At 41.7% G+C, this 16882-nt stretch overlaps 1 protein-coding gene across 1 annotated transcript in view; it reads right to left on the reverse strand.

The window, feature by feature from the left end:
• Positions 1 to 642: 642 nt before the first annotated feature.
• MIPEP (mitochondrial intermediate peptidase) overlaps positions 643 to 16882 on the reverse strand; it is a 151771-nt gene continuing 135531 nt past the window's right edge. The window contains exon 19 of the mRNA XM_011999931.1: positions 643 to 902. Within this exon, the coding sequence (XP_011855321.1) occupies positions 805 to 902 (98 nt within the window). The 3' untranslated portion in view covers positions 643 to 804. The remainder of the gene's footprint in view (positions 903 to 16882) is intronic.

Consider the following 16882-nt stretch of genomic DNA (forward strand, 5'->3'; position numbering starts at 1 on the left):
AATTAGGTTTTGACTTTAATGGTGGGAAAAACCCATTAAATAATTTATTTCCTGATAATAACAAACCAAAATACAGTATGGTATGCAATAGTGTAAAGGAAATGAGTTCCAGATAAAAGCAGACATGGTCTGAACCCCCATTTCCTGATTCACCAGTTGCTTGACACTGGTATGTCACTTATTAATTGTACGTGCACTTACTCATTCTACCTTCATTGCCAAGCCAGTCCTCTGTGTTCTGAGTCTATTTGCCTAAACATTCAGGAAAAAACAGTAGAGATAATTACATGTATTTTGGAAACCACACTTGGTTTGTCGGTTGCTTGTAACTATTTAAAGTGTATTTTCTAAGCCTACTTTAGATAGTGGTCTTAAGAAATGGTCATCATTCTCAAAAGAACTATATGTGTAACCTTTCTGAATATTGCTTCCAACTCTGTCTTAAACAATTTTGCTTTTAATTAAATATTTAATTAAACCAATTACAGATCCATGGGAAGGGGGAAAAGCTCGACAGGGGAGTGGTTATACCAGGAAATGCCCACACCCTCCGTTTAACAGTGCCATGCAGAAGGATGGTTGTTACTAGGTCAGAGATTTCCATGTGCTCAAAAACATGCCAAACAGGTGAAAAGCCGGCAGAATTAAAACAAATGATTTATTCCAAGTTCTCTCAGTTTAAAGTTTTTCCGAATTTATTACAGAAGTGAACACTGAAATGAGAAACAAGCTTTCACAGCTGTAGCATTCGTAACAAAGTCATTATCTACATCACCTTGATTGAAGAGGTTTAGCGTGTTTCTGTCATTCAGAATCCATGAGGAAAGTTTCGAAGTCCAGATCCAAGTCAGAAACCAGGGCACTTACGAAGTCATCAACAGAAGGACACTTCTGAAGCACACCTGCAAGCAAAGAAAGGTCAGCACTGCGTTCACCAGGAGGCAACGGGAACCACAAAGACGCAAATTCAAATCCACACACTAGAGGAGCGCGCTGGCTTTCTGAGTCAAGACTCTGGCTGTAGAACGTGACTGCAAGGACATTTTATAAAGTCATGGACAGTGTGTGGGCCTTGGAGCTATTTATAATTTTAATGCATTTTTACTAACAAATCAATCCTTAGCTTAAGAGATTTAGGCCTAAATATATTTCCTAAGGGCTATTATTTTTGCATATATGACTACACCCTTAAAGACTGATATTAGAAGACTGATTTTATTTTTAGTTATCTTCGACTTGGATGACTCAGAATTTAATAAGTTTAGTTACCTCTCCAGTTTTGCTATCAAGTGCTATACACTTTACAATCAATTAGATGTTAATTCTTTTATAGAAGTCTTATATCAGAATCAAATTATTAGCTTTCCTCCAGATTTCCCTGTCCCAGAGAATTCCTAGCTTTGCAACTTACTAACTGTGTAATGCAGAAGTCACTTAAAATCTCTGGCACCCAAATTTCCTACAAGGTTGCTATAAGGATCAAACAAGAAGATGTAGAAGCAATGAAGCACCATACCTAGCATATATTAAGAATTCAATAAAAAGCTGAATTTGTACTCTTTCTTCACTCTAAAGAAGCCAAAAAACAAAGATTTATGCAATTAACCTTCTTGCTTCAACCTACATTCTTGGCAGGAGATGCTAACTCAAGGGTTGAACAAGCTCTATATACTGACATTTACTTTGGGAGATGAATTCTGTAAAGCCATTTTCAAAATCAAGGCATTAAAAGACTGCCGGAATCCTCTACTGTTCTCTGAACCTGTATTGCAATTCAGTGAACACGAAGGCAGCATCTGCTGTGTGGAAAGGATCAGGCCAGGTCATGGGCATACAGATGGGCAGGCTCAGTCACAACATGAGAGTGAGAAGCACATGCACAGCAGCTGGCTGGACAGAACTGCATATCCATATGTGGGAAAGCTAACCTGGACTCCTACTGCATACCATACATAAAAACTAACTTGAGATGATCACAGACCTAAGTGTAAACACTAAAATTACTGTCTTAAAAAATCTCATGAAGTAACTCTGTGACTGTGAAGTAGGTATACTTTCTTAGGACACAGAAAGCACTGACCATAAAAGGAAAAAATGTTAGATTTCATCAAAATTAAAAACGTCTCTTGAAAAGAAACCATTAAGCCAATGAGTAGACAGATGAAAGAGTAGGAAAAAATACTCACAAAACATATCTCACAGAAGACTGGTATCCAGAATGTATAAAGAACTTCTTCACCCATTGTAAAAAGACTTTTTTAAAAAATTACAAATTGACAAAAGATTTTACCTTCACAAGGTTAGGTTTTTCACAGAAGATGATACACGAATAAATAACACAACTAATAGGCACTGAGAAGACATTCAACATCATTAGTCACTAGGGAAATGAAAACCAAACCCACCATGAGACACTATGACGCATCCACCAGAATGGCTCATTTCTGTTGCTGTTGTTCTCCAGGTTCGAGTGCAGCAGTGTGACCACGGCTCACTGCGGCCTCGACTTCCCAGGATCAAGTGATCTTCCCGCCTCAGCTTGAGAATAGCTAGGACCACAGGTGTGTGCCACCACGCCCTGCTAGTTTTTAAACTTCTTGTAGAGATGGGGTCTTGTCATGTTGCCCAGGCTGGTCTTGAACTTCTGGGCTCAAGCGATCCTCCTACCTTGCTTTGGCCTCTCAAAGTGCTGGGATTACAGGTGTGAGCCACCGTGCTACACCAAATGTTGACAAGGCTGTGGGCAACCTGAATTGTCATACATTTGTGGTGAAAGGATAAAATGATATAATCACTTTGAAAAAAGGTCTAACAGTGTCTCATGAAACTAAACATATACCTACGCTAGGACCCAGCAATTTCACTCCTAGGTATTTATCCAAGAGAAATGAAAGCATATGTCAACAAAGAAACAACTTGTACAACCCCAAGCTGGAAATAACCCAAGTTTCTATCACTAGGATAGGAATACACACACTACAATATACTCATATAATGGAATATTACTCAGCAACAAAAAGGAACAAACTATTCACACATGCAACACCACAAATGGATCTCAAAAACATTATGCTGAGTGAGAGAAACCTTATGCGGAGCAGTACATACTGTTTGATTTCATTTATATGAAGTTCAAAAAGTTGGTTAAACTAATCTATGGTGAAAAAAAATCAGAACTGTGGTTGCTTTTGGGAGTGGATATTAGAATCAACTGAGAAGGGGCAGGAGGGCCTCTGGTGTGATGGTAATGTTCGACATCTAGATAGTGATTTGAGTTATAAAGGTGTGTATACGCATCAAAATTCATTGAAAGGTACATTTGAGATTGTGCATTTCACTGTATGAAAAGTTTACCTAATACAGTAAGCAACTATTGAACTCTAATGCTATGTATGCAAAAGAATCTAGGTGTAAAATGTACTGATGTCTGCTACTTGAAATGAATAAAAATATAAGGCCAGATAGGGAGATGAAGAGATGTAAATATAGGAACATGTTTACTAAACGGCAAGTATATGAGTGTTGTACTATTCATTCAACTGTTCTGAATATTTGAAAAATTTTAACATGAAATCTTGAGAAAAAGTAAATTGTGGATGCTAATAGCATACAAAGGGCAGTCAGTGTGGAGAACAGAAGAGAAAGATGAATTCCAGTGAAGAGATTCAGAAGGTTTGTGGAGGAGATGGGATTGAGCAGAAACTTAACAGATTGGGCCTTTTAGGTAGAGGAGACAATACAGGAAAGGCACAAACATGGGGAAATGCACAATGTATGCTGATCAAGAAGTGGTCTGGCGGGTAGAGTAAGGCTGGAAGAGACTCTGGGAGATGAACATGAGAGGACCCAGGGCTCTGAACCAGGGAAACCAACAGAACAGGAAGGACAGACTGAGCTGGAATCCAGGAGGAGCAGGGTGGTGTGGAGACACAACCCCTGACAAGTGTGAGGTGGAAGGGGATGCTCCATGTGGAGGCAGTGAGGACAGAGAGCTCAGGGATAGCCTGGGGACTAGAGGTGCAGATGTGATCACCCCACCAGAAAGTACATGGGGTGGCAAACAGACCAAGGGTTATCTAGATGGTCGACATGAAAATACTTGGTCCAAACACATACTTGAAAGCCCTTAACTAGACCTGGGGTAGTTGAGAACACCACCGATATCGTTATAGTTTCAACTGTACACTGAAATATTTTTATTGTCTATCTAATGTCTATCTAAATTTTAACAGCTCTATCTTAGGAAATATGTGAGGAATAATGGGCAGTTACTAGAAGAGAATGTCACTGCTATGTCTATTTGTGCAATTAAAGTTCAAAACACAGTGTTCTTTTTTACAGTAAAATAATCTGCATGCGTGAACGCAGGCCTCACCTCTGGCCCAGCTGTGTCACTAACGATAGAAACACTGGGTACGTGATGACGGCTAAAGTAGCACAGTTGACATTGTACCTTCCAGATGTAGGTTATTACTTAAGTAGACTCAACCTAATTACAAATCAGGTTTCATGCATTCCCTATGTGCCAGGTTTCTTGATACAGAGAACATTTGTAGGGAAAACATTTAATTAAGACATGGCTTTCCATAAAATGTGCTAGCCTAACACACCATTTCTTCCTTTTTAGTATTTGAGGGGTTCCCTGTCTCAGCTTTGGAGCCCCCCTCCTCTGTACAGGGTAACTTCTTCCTTCTTTTCCTTCTTGCCCCTTCTTGCCTATTGAACTCTCTGCTCCTTAAAACCACTCCACACGTGTCCGTGTCCCTGTATCTAAACCGGCACGGGACCAAAAACCCCGGTGCCCCCCCACTCATCGGAGCCGTATCATTTTGGTGCGTTGGCCGGGAAAGGAAATTCATTCATCAGACTGAGTCAAGGAAACTTATTTTAAACTATTTATGGCCTTTAATAATTGAGTAAGGTGTGCTCCTATGAACAAAATATGAAGCATGTTTATTTCTCTGCCTGGTTCCTCTAGAATCTGGAAATTATCTTGGGACCTCAAGAGGAGAGGATCACCCAACTCACAGCAATCAAACTCCAAATGGTGCTGTCAACTGAACCACACATGGACGTGCCAGTTTTCCGAGGACCCTTAGATCAACCCCGGGAGGAGCCCTAGCTGCTGTTCCCCACTCGACGCCCCTTTCCAGCAGGAAATAGCCAGAAGGCGTCGTCACCCAAACCCCTAAGAGCAGTTAGTGTGGCATCTCCACAGTGGGGAATGTTGTAGGAGTTACTAATAAATTATTTTAGGCAGACAGAGGGGAAAAGGGGTCCTTAGGAAGTTTTTCTTTAAAGCTTGTCTGGAAAAGTTTCCTGTAAAGCCCCAGCTCTTAAAGCCAGGCCAGTAACCCGATATCCAAACGTCAGCCATTAGAAACTGGGTCCAGCCAAACATGGCGATTCCGGTGGCCTTCTTGCCCTTTCCCCACGTTCCTGGATACATGGCCATTCCGAAGTATCCCCACCTGTGTGGAACATCATGGTGTCCTGCATTTGCATATTAAAAGGCTAGGGTGGGAGGGCCAGCTTTTCCCTCGGGCTAGGTGAATGACGTGCCTAGTCAGATCAATCCCCTGAGCCTTGTGCAAATCAGACACTGCCTCCTCCAGCCGCTGTATATATACCTAGCTGGTATCGGTGGCAGGTGGGGTTCCCTCTTTTGGCTTCGGAGCACCCCCCTCCCTCTGTCTCTGTACAGGGGAGCTTCTTCCTTCTCCCTTCCTCCTTGCCTCTTCTTGCCTATTAAACTCTCTCTGCTCCTTAAAACTAAAAAAAAAAAAAACAATATTTGAAACATTTCTATAATTACATGACTGGTCGTTTATAACTAAATGACTGGAATTCTCAGAAGGGAAAGTCATTTATTCAGAGCCAAGCTATTCAGGTAAGTATGGCCATCCTGTTCTTTGAAGTGGTTCACTTCAACTCAACAAACTGCCAATATAAATACGACCTTGCTCTCTCCTTCCCAGCAGACAGGCCCAACTAGCACACGTCCTTCCCCAGTTTCCCACCTTAAACAATTCCTGTATCTCACAGAATGGCAACTGTGGCCACAAGAGAAAAATATGTACACTTGTGGGCTTTTCTAAAGAAATACAGTTAGAGCTAACTGGTTTGGTGATTTTGTGTGTAATGTGATTGGTGAAGATGAAGGTTTAAAAAGGAGGAAGTCAGGACGCGAGCCTGGAGGGATAATGAAGAGCGGTTACTGGGGAGAATCCTGGGCACACTGTTAGGCTAGCCCTGCTCTAATTAGATTTAAATGTTCTGCGAGTGTTAACACGAACTAAACCCTACACAGAAAATTTAAAAAAAAAAAAAAAGCCCAATGTTTCAGGTAGTTCCACAACTAAGAAAAACTGGATTTAGCTTGTATATGGCCATAGTAAAAAAATTCTAAGAAAGCTTTCGTTTCTTTTTTAAAGCTGACAAAGATGTCCCCTTTGCCTTCAAGTCTTAATTTTAGAAGGGTGACGATTAAAACTGTATTTTCTAAGCACCCTGGGAACCAGCTTGGAGCTGTTAACTCCAACTAAGGTGGATGGAGTTGACAAACACATTTCACTGTGGAAATCACCTAAATTAGAGGGAGAATGAATGGATCTTGACAAAAGGACTCAGGCAATAACTTTACAACTAAAAAGAGAAAAGGGTCAATAGCAATGTAAGAAAGACAAAATTGCATCAGGACACACATTGCAAATATGAGCTCACACAAGGAAGCAGGTAGTATATCTTCATCTGTTTGTCCTACTGAGAGAGAGAGTATATGTGAAGAGTAGTTAAAGAGTGAGAATTTAACGTATTTCTCTCCTCATTTTACCTGAGAGACAAATGGGCTAAGAAAAGATGGCACAAGCCAGAACATTTTTCTTCTGGCGGCTCTGCTCAAATGAGCGTGTTTCATAACCTGGAAGCACTAGGGTAATTATTCTAGGCTGACTAATTTAAATTATAATATCAATAAGATTCCAAGACTGAGTCTTAAAACGGCAGGGTTTCCAAACTATGGCTTTCCAGTCCTCCTCTTCCGAGCGACTGCAGACATACAGCTGGAAAGAAAGTGAGGAGAAAAATACCATGCAGGAGGACTTGACCTGCAGACAGCTGGCCTAGACGGGGCTCATCAGAGAGGACACCAGCCATTCCACTCCCAGAACCGTGGTGGCAGTTTACGGAGCATTCACTGTGCACCAGACACTGTCCTAAGAGCACTGATCCGGGGTCTCCTTAAAACACACCTTGAGACCCCTATCTTCACAAGTAAGAACACAGAAGCCAAGAGAGTCACACAGCTCACAGGTTTGCTTTCACCCTGGCAGTCAGGTTCCTGAGCCCATGCTCTTAAAGCACCATGACATATTTACTGCCTCATGCCCTGACATTCTGTCAAACACATTCTAAAACGGTTTATATTTAAATATCAGCATCCTTGATGGACAGAACCTAAATACGCAGAAAATCCTGAGAGAAAGGTCTCCTTATTTCCTGGTGCCACCCATGAGCACTTGTGCCCAACTGGCGCGGCGTCCGCTCTGTGGAGCACACTTTACAAGCAGCCTCGACTGTGCCCAGCTAGCTGGAAGGAGAGGGCAGAGATCAGCGGCCTCGTCTCACAGGGCTGTAGTCTGGTACTGCCAACGGTGGCTTGGCCCAGCTGTGACTGGGACACCCGTGACCAGGACAGGCACTCATGTAACGACCAAGAGCCTCTTCCCATCAGGGCACACAGTGCTCGCGATGCTTGGTTGCTGCTGGAGTTCCTGTCTTGGCGTGACCCTGGGAGGAAAAAGTGCCCAAGAGGTCTGTGCTTCAGGATGCTTCCTGGGTGGTCTCCAGGTGTCTGCGGTAACCCCTTCAAACAGAAGCCTTTACATATTTAAGGGGCTCCTAACTATGCAGATTTCTACACTTTCACCAAGAAAAAGTCCTGTCAGCTCCAGGATGAGTTCATTATGTGTACAAAGCTGCAAGTCCATATTCTGTGATTTTGTAATACATAACGAACACATAATCCAACCAGACCTTCATTTAAAAATCAGCATACTCATGGCCTAACCTGCGTAATCCCTTGAATGACCTTTTGGATGTACAACTAATATAATTATTTGAAAACATGATGGAGAGCAATTGGTTGGCAGTTTGATTATACCTGTAAGCCAACCTTGCAAAGACGAAATCTCATTCTGGCTCCCTTTCCTAAGGCCCCAGGGTGAAATGGTTGGTGTATCATTTAGTTTCATAAATACAGGGGATTACCGGGCAATTAAAAGGCAGAATTATTTTAAAGCTTGGAAGAAGAATAGGTACATCTTTTCTTTGAGTCTATTTCAGATATTGCTTGACACCAAGCAAAGGTGCCCAATAAAATGAAACTATGGCTTTTTGATCAACGGCTGAATATGATCCAAATTTAATGAAAGTCAAAGAATGAATGAACGAAGAAACTATTAATTGAATATTTGTAAGAGTTCTTCCACTCATTCATCCATTTATTCTATCTGTGCCTAAATGCCTAATGTGAATTTCAGGAAGGCAAAACAAAACAAACAGCCCCCAAAAAGAAAAAACATGTTATTTATTATATATCAAGCCTGTCTAACTCATGGCCTGTGGGCCGCAAGTGGCCCAGGATGACTTTGAATGTAGCCCAACACAAATTCATAAACTTTCTTAAAATACTATTAAATTTTTTCTTGGTGATTTTTTTCTTTTCTTTCTTTTTTTTTTTTTTTTTTTTAGCTCATCAGCTGTTGTTAGTATAGTGTATGTGTGGCCCAAGACAATTCTTCTTCCAAAGTGGCCCACGGAAGCCAAAAGATTAGAGACCCCTTTATATATTATATGTAACAATTACTGAGTTTTTTTGTTTTTTTTTTTTTTGAGACAGGGTGTCACTCTGTCAGTCAGGCTGGAGTGCAGTGGTGTCATCTCGGCTCACTGAAGCCTTGAATTTCTGGGCTCAAGTGATCTTCCCACCTCTGCCTTCCTCAGTTGGGACTACAGGCATGCACCACCACGCCTAGCTAGTTTTTTTGTTTGTTTGTTTGTTTGTTTTTTGTAGGAATGGGGTTTCGCCATGTTTCCCAGGCTGGTCTCGAACTCCTGAGATCAAGCGACCCAGCTGCCTCAGCCGCTGAAAGTGTCCCATGGGATTACAGGCGTGCGCCTCTGTGACTGGCTGAGACTTTCTTCTGAAAACTATGATCCAGTGGACCTAAAAGTGGACTGACATCACTAGTGTGTCAACTGGGAGCCTGTTAGAAATGTGAATTCTTAATCCCCCACCTGAGCCCTGCTGAATCAGAACCTGGGGACGGGCCCAGTGACCTGTGTTTTAATAAGCCTTCCCAGTGACTCTGCTGCACGCTCACCTTTAAGACCCATAGCTCAGCTGGACCTGCAGAAACCTATTCAGCCTGAAAACGAGATGTCGTTTCTCTCAACTGGCAACTAGAACTTGAAAAACACTGAGCAAGAAAGATGTAGACGCATATAATTTTCTACTTAACTACAAAAGATTTTTCAGGTGAAATAGAAAACAACTGTTTCGTGTCAAACTATAATTTATTTGGCACGCTGTTCAAAGTTATTGAGGGCCCAGCTAGCTGGAAAAGCACCTACACTGATCCAGTGGATGTGGCATGGATCTGGCCTCCAGATCTGTAGTGGGGAGGGAGAAAGGGATGTGGTGTCAGCGTGAGCTGGGTGGAAGCTGTGGCTCTGCACTTGCTCAAGAAGTCTCCCAGATGGGAGGTGCCCTTTGCAGATTAAGGCAGTCCTTTTATTTAAAAAATTAAAAAGCAGGGTATGTTTTGATTACTAGGAACATTCTAGAGGACAGTAATTTGTGCTGATCAATTATTAACTCTTTTATGAGAAAAGCTCAGAAACACACACCTAAGAAGCTTCTTTCATTCTGACTGTTCTGAGCCTGAGAAATAGAACCCAACCTCAGTCAGGCAGGAGCCCAGAGGGAGCCACGTCTCAAGGAAAACACAGGGAAGTCGGTAGAGGACCGGCCATCTGTTGATAGGTCATGATTTCTGCCAAAGTGGGTGATTTCAGCAGAAAGGTGGATAGAGTTGCTTAGGTCTGACTCCCCACAGGCATGGACCTCTCCCACCATCAGCGTTCTGAGATAAACGCCTCTGCCTGCAGGCCAAACTCCCTGTGCACGGCAGCGAGCAGGAACACGCCCACTCCTGACTCCACTTCAGACTGAACGTCTGCTCATGCGTTTATCAAAGGAAATGTTTACTAAGCACTTGTGTGCTAAACACTGTGTACTAGAGACAGCAGGCACACAGATATGAGACATGAGGTTTCTGTTCTGAGGAACGTCATGAGCTGGGGAGAAAGCCATGGAAATACATAACTGTTTATACAGCACGAAGTGTCAATGGGGTAGGATACTGCTTTTTTCCACCTAGCATCCATTTCCCCTCTGGTCAGGGGAACAATTTTGCTTTAGGGCAGTGGTTTAGAGGGTGATTTTGTCTCTCAGGGCATCTGGCAAGGCCTGATGACATTTTTGGCTGTCACACTGGGGGAGTGAACCACCCTACCACACAGAGGACAGGCCCCATAAAAAGAACTTATCTGATCCCAAAACGCCAACAGTGCAGGCAGACACCCTGCGGTGGGCCAGCGAATAAGGAAGCTCTCCCTGCCCTTGGCTCACCCAGTGAGGCTGCCCAGGTGTGTTCTTCCCGGATTGAGTCTTGAGAGGAACGGGGAAAGGTCTATGGCTGGCGGGAGCGGAACCATCTCAGCACCAGCCCCATGAAGAACACACCCGCTCCTCTGCCCAGCCCCCGCAAGCTGCTCCTCTGGAGCCCTGTTCTAACTTCTTCCTCTGATTCTGTGGCCTCAAAAAAAAAAATTGGTTTTCTGCTTTGATAAGCCAGAGTTGGTTCTATTTCTTTCAAGAAGATTTCCAGCTGATTAAAAAAAAGATCAGTTCACCCGTTATTAGAAACAATTTAATGATGTCTACGGAACACTGATCTTTTTGTCTGATCAAAGACCGATTCTGTAGACCCAGGATTTGTAGCTGAAGCAGCTGTTTTTTCATTTAAATGATTCTGTCTTTCCTCCGATTCATAAAGTCTGGGTGATACACAAGGAAGCTTTAATGCCTGATTTCTACTCCCCACCTTCACTGGAAAAGCAGGGGCTGTTCCTGGACGAAGAACAGTGTCTCGCTGCCGCTGAGCCCTGTCAGGGGGTGGCAGGAGGTGTGAGGGGGACAGGAAGAAGCACAGAGGGACTGCCCTCCATAGCCTGGGTCTCCCTGAAACTGGATCTTCCCCTGTGGAGTCGGGGAAGGAAGTATCGTTGCTTGTGGGTTTCAAAGGTGCAAGGGCAGTTCCTGGATTTGGTGTCCAAGGCTGCCCAGGAGAGGGGAGGTCTGGGTGCTCTGTGTATATGGAAAGGTGGATGAACTCCTAACATCATTCAGGAGTGGCCAGTGCCCTGAGGCCAAGACACCCAGGACAAATACCTCATCAGTTCTTTAAAATCAAAGCTAAAAAAATCAAAATCACCATGAGATACCAGTTTACACCAGTCACGATGGTTATTAGTAAAAAGTCAAAAAAAATAACAGATGCTGATGAGGTTGTAGAGAGAAAGGAATGCTTACACAGTGTTGGCGGGAGTATAAATTAGTTCAGCCATTGTGGAAAGCAGTGCGGCAATTCCTCGAAGAGCTAAAAACAGAACTACCACCTGACCCAGCAATCCCATTACTGGTTATATACCTAAATATATCAATCATCCTACCATGAAGACACATGCACATGAATGTTCACTGCAGCACTATTCCCAATAGCAAAGACATGGAATCAGCCTAAATGCCCATCAATGACAGACTGGTTAAAGAAAATGTGGTACATATACACCATGGAATACTATGTAGCTATAAAAAAGAATGAGATCACATCCTTTGCAGAAACGTGGATGGAGTTGGAGGCCATTATCCTTAGCAAACTAACGCAAGAACAGAAAACCAAATACTGCATGTTCTTATTTGTAAGCGGGAGCTAAATAATGAGAACACATTGAGGCCTATTTGAGTGTGGAACATGGGAGGAGGGAGAGGAAAAAAAAATAACTATTGGGTACTAGACTTAGTACCTGGGTGATAAAATAATTTGGGTGATAAAAGCCCCCATGACACAAGCTTATCTATATAACAAACCTGCACACGTACATCAAACCTAGAAAAAAAAGTTTTTTAAAAAATAAAAGTTAAAAGCTAGTCATATTCTTACATTTCAGCCACAGCACTGGACTTAGTAGAAATTAATTAATTAAGTTCCATTAGCCAGATTTCTATTTAAGGCCTGTAAGTATCACTTAGTTAGGAAACAGTCTGGTGGACCAAAAAGAGCCTCAGTCTCCAAAAAACAAAATGTCCTGAGGACCCCCTACAGGACAACAGCCCCCCGGGGCCTTGCTGGTCAGCAGAGCAGCCATTTGCATGCAGTTCCACCAACAGCCTGGCGGGGGCACTGTGCGGTGTGAATTTGGGGCTGAATGGAACGTTATCGGGTTCTGCACGGTGTCTCATTATACGAAATTTCAGGCTATTTCTCTTCTGACTATACAACTGTTTTCCTTTGAAGGGGTGCCAAGAAAGAATAGAGAGAAAAAAATACCTTTTTCATTTTCTAAATCAAACTTTAGGTGGCTCGAAAGAAGGCAATATATCCTGATGGTCAGAGCAAGGGTTTAGTAAGAGATTACCCTGGGTTAACCAACTGGTTAAGGGACCTCAGACTAGTCACTTAACCTCCGCTGGAGGCAATCTAAGTAAAAGTAAAATGCTGGAGTTTAGTATAATGTTTGAAGTTCGTAAAACTGGCACAATGTCATCTACTTTGATAGATTGTTAAGAAGGATTAAATAAGATACAGAATTTAACACAGAGAAATGCTCACTCACTATCATAATCAGACCCGACGATTTATGAAAACCTGCTTCCTAGTTCAAGAGTTGAAGGATGAGGTTGCTTACTATTTTTGTACAAGTTCAATTCCAAAACATTTGATCTATGATTAAATATCATAAAACTATCATAAAACTCACAATCACAAGCTACTTATCCAGCTCATAAATCACGGCTTTTTTCTACTTTTTGCCATCTGCTTTTTAGGTAACTGTTTATCTACTAAAAGAAAGAAACAAAAGATGGAATTAAAATAAATCCATTTTTCTACCTGCTGATTTCTGTGATAAAAGGGTCTTCACTGGGGTGATGGGGAAGTGCTGAAAATGGATAGTGGTGATGGCTGCACAGCATTGTAAGTGTAGGACACTGTGAATGGCTTTGAACTATACATTTAAAAACGGGTAACATGGCAAATGGTATGGCATGTAGTATATTTTACCACAATTTAAAAAAGAGATCAGAAATCTTTTTAGAACCTGCGATTCACTCAGATACACAGCTGTCTGTGCTATGCCATCCTCCATTACTAGACATAACAATAACTCAGATGTACCAAAAAGCAGATTATCTAAACAGATTTGGGAGTGAATGAAAAGGAGGTTTGAGTATTCTCAGCACCATTACTAATTCTAATAATTCATCATAATAGTTTAATGGCTATTTTTTCCGCTGAAATAATTTTATGTGCCAAACTCAACCTAGACTGATTAAGAATTGTAGCTACAAAGGCTAGCCTGGCAGTTTGAAAAACCTTAAGTGAATTTTATGAGATCAGAATCCTCATTCCAGATCTGTCTCTCCCAAGCCTAGGGCAATTGTATGGCTCACCATCTTTACTTTGAAGTTTTTCTCTGCTACAAGACTGTGGTTACCCACACCCTTTGCTAAAGGTAGATTCCGTCTATCTACAATCAGTTCTTGAGAAAATCAGACTATCAGCCAGGAAGTGAAATTCTTCTCTTCCTTTGAACTGAAAAGACTCAGCTGCTCCCTGTGCTGGATTGGTATCTGTTAGCATTCACATATGGGGCTCTCTCTCTCTCTCTCGAATTATTAACTCAGGTGAAGCCTCTGAACCCGTGTTACACAGAAGGTGAGCCAGCAAGTACAGCCCCACATATGTGCTCTGTTTACACATTAGTTTATTTTAATTTCATTGTCAGATTTAATAATTCCATTTACAATTACATTTCTGGGTTACAAAACATCTTGCCTTTTGAAGCTCAATGTCTTCCTTAAACAAACACACCCACACATTAAACATGCACACACCCTCTTAAAATATTAGTGCATTTACAAAAGGGAGGTCTTAGCCTTGAGAATGCAGGTGCTCCTTTCCATTTCTTTCTTCCAAAAAGCTTTCAGTGATTTCAGAGGCTACGTTGAGTAAATATATGAACAAGCCAAAGATTAGGGATTCTATTTACTTGGCTGTTATTCTGGGGTGCCTCTATTATTGAAATTGTGTCATAATCCTAGAGCTACTAAATTGTAACTCTGATTCCATGACATGCTTTCCTCATTTATTCCTGCTATGCTGTGCAAGAAAAGCAGCTTTCTGCCAATAAGCATTCTGTAAAGTTCCAAATCTTGCTTTGCATGCCGTGCATTCACGTGTTTACATTCAACAAATCTTATTTTCCTACAAAATCATTTTACTGTAGGTAAGGCAATTACATACTAGTATACATACTAGTTACTAGTTAGCATACTAGTTAGCACATGCCACTTTGCAGATTTGTCCCCATGATATCTTACTCTGATAACCCAATAATATCTTCTTTGAGCATCACTGTATTCCCAACAAGGCCACTCAGTTGCCAACAATTATGAAAGAGCAAGGGAAAAAATACAATGGAATATGCATGCACGTATTTCAAAGCAAAAACTTCCTGGTATAACCTGAGAAAGAAGTTGAAGAAATTACCAGCTCACACAGGCGAGTCAGAGTACTTGACTCTGAATCCTGGTTCTAATGTCTGCTGCTACGTGATCTCAGGCAAGTAAGTTACGTATGCATCCCTGGGACTGTTTAGAGAATTAAATGAGATCATACAGCAATATACATAGTACTTGGCACATCAAATACACTCAACAAATGCTTTTAGCTGTACTTAGCGTTATTGCTCTCACTATTGTAACAATAATAAACAATAAAATAACAAATGTACGCTTGGTTTGATTAAACTTTTATGACTCCCTCCTATCCATTCAATGCTGGAAATATACAAGTAGCAGAAACTAGTTTTATTGAAAGTATCTGACATAAAGGATTAGCTATCTTTAGAAAATCAATACACAGGCTATTGCAGCATTTAAATAAAATCTCTATCCTAATGTGAAATGCATGTGCATGAAAAGGAAGACAAAAATAAATCTAGTGTTGAAATTCCACTATTTTGAGTGTGTGACTTAAGATTTTAAGAACTTTGTTAAAGCTCAGCTTTATTTAAACTGCTAGAAAGGGAGCTACAAGTACAGGTTGGCCTTCCTCCTGACCCTAAAGCCTAAACAAAACATACATTTAGTACTGAATGGAAAGAGAGTAAAAAACTGTGTTACCTGACATACTCTAACTTATGGGATGGGTCACAAAAAGAACCTGATAATGCTATTCAGATATCTGAGATGTGCAAACTCTAAAATTAAGCAGGGACTATTTAATAAGAGAAAACTTTAATGTAAAGATAAACTATTAAATATAAAAGAAAATCAGGTATTGGTATAATTTCTTAATCTAATTTCATTATTAATAATGTTACATCACAGTCATAAAGACAAAGTTTCTTTTACATTTAGTTGAAAAAGACATAAATAAACACCAGAAGATGTCTTGTAAATGCTCTTTCAGGAAACAATCCAGTTAAACCAAGAGAAATCTTGTCCCTATGTCCTCTGGGAACATTTCATAAAAGAGTTGGCTAGCAAATGTCAATTTCAATTCTTCAACTAAAATCTGCTCTAAATCTCTATAATTATTACTACTATTTAACCTTTTACTGGTACACCTTCCAAATGTAAATTCATCAGTGTATTGCCAACTTGTGAATTCCTCAGTTCTTGAAGCTTGATGCCTGAGGGTGTCAAGCAGGAAAGTTAAGAATCTAGATCCAGGCCAGGTGCAGTGGCTCACATCTGTAACACCAGCACTTTGGGAGGCCGAGGTGGGCGGATCACTTGAGGTCAGGAGTTCGAGAGCAGCCTGGCCAACATAGTGAAACCCCATCACTGCGAAAAATAAAAAAATTAGCGAAGTGTGATGGTAGGCGTCTGTAGTCCCAGCTACTCAGGAGGCTGAGGCAGGAGAATCGCTTGAACCTGGGCAGTGGAGTTTGCAGTGAGCTGAGATTGTGCCACTGTGCTCCGGCCTGGACGACAGAGCGAGAATATGTCTCAAAACCAAACCAAACCAAACCTAGAACCAGAGCTTTGGAGAGAAAACATTCGCTTTCGTAACCTGTGTTTAGCCCACTCAGCACACTTTTTTTTTTTTTTTTTTTTTGAGACAGCGTTTCACTCTTGTTACCCAGGCTGGAGTGTAACGGCATGATCTTGGCTCACTGCAACATCTGCCTCCCGGGTTCCAGTGATTCTCCTGCCTCAACCTCCAAAGTAGCTGGGGCTATAGGTACATGCCACCACAGCCAGCAAATTTTTGTATTTTTAGTACAGATGTAGTTCTATCATGTTGGCCAGGGTGGTCTCGAACTCCTGACCTCAGGTGATCCACCCACCTCAGCCTCCCAAAGTGCTGGGATTACAGGCACCAGCCACGGCACCAGGCCAGAATACATTTTTAACCCGAAGTTAAGAACACCATCTATAGGCAAGGTGCAGTGGCTCACACCTGTAATCTCAGCACTTTGGGAGGCTGGGGCAGGTGGATCATTTGAGGTCAGGAGTTGGAGACCAGCC

This window comes from Mandrillus leucophaeus, unplaced genomic scaffold (genome assembly GCF_000951045.1).
Source record: "Mandrillus leucophaeus isolate KB7577 unplaced genomic scaffold, Mleu.le_1.0 Scaffold61, whole genome shotgun sequence".
In the NCBI taxonomy this organism is placed as follows: domain Eukaryota; kingdom Metazoa; phylum Chordata; class Mammalia; order Primates; family Cercopithecidae; genus Mandrillus; species Mandrillus leucophaeus.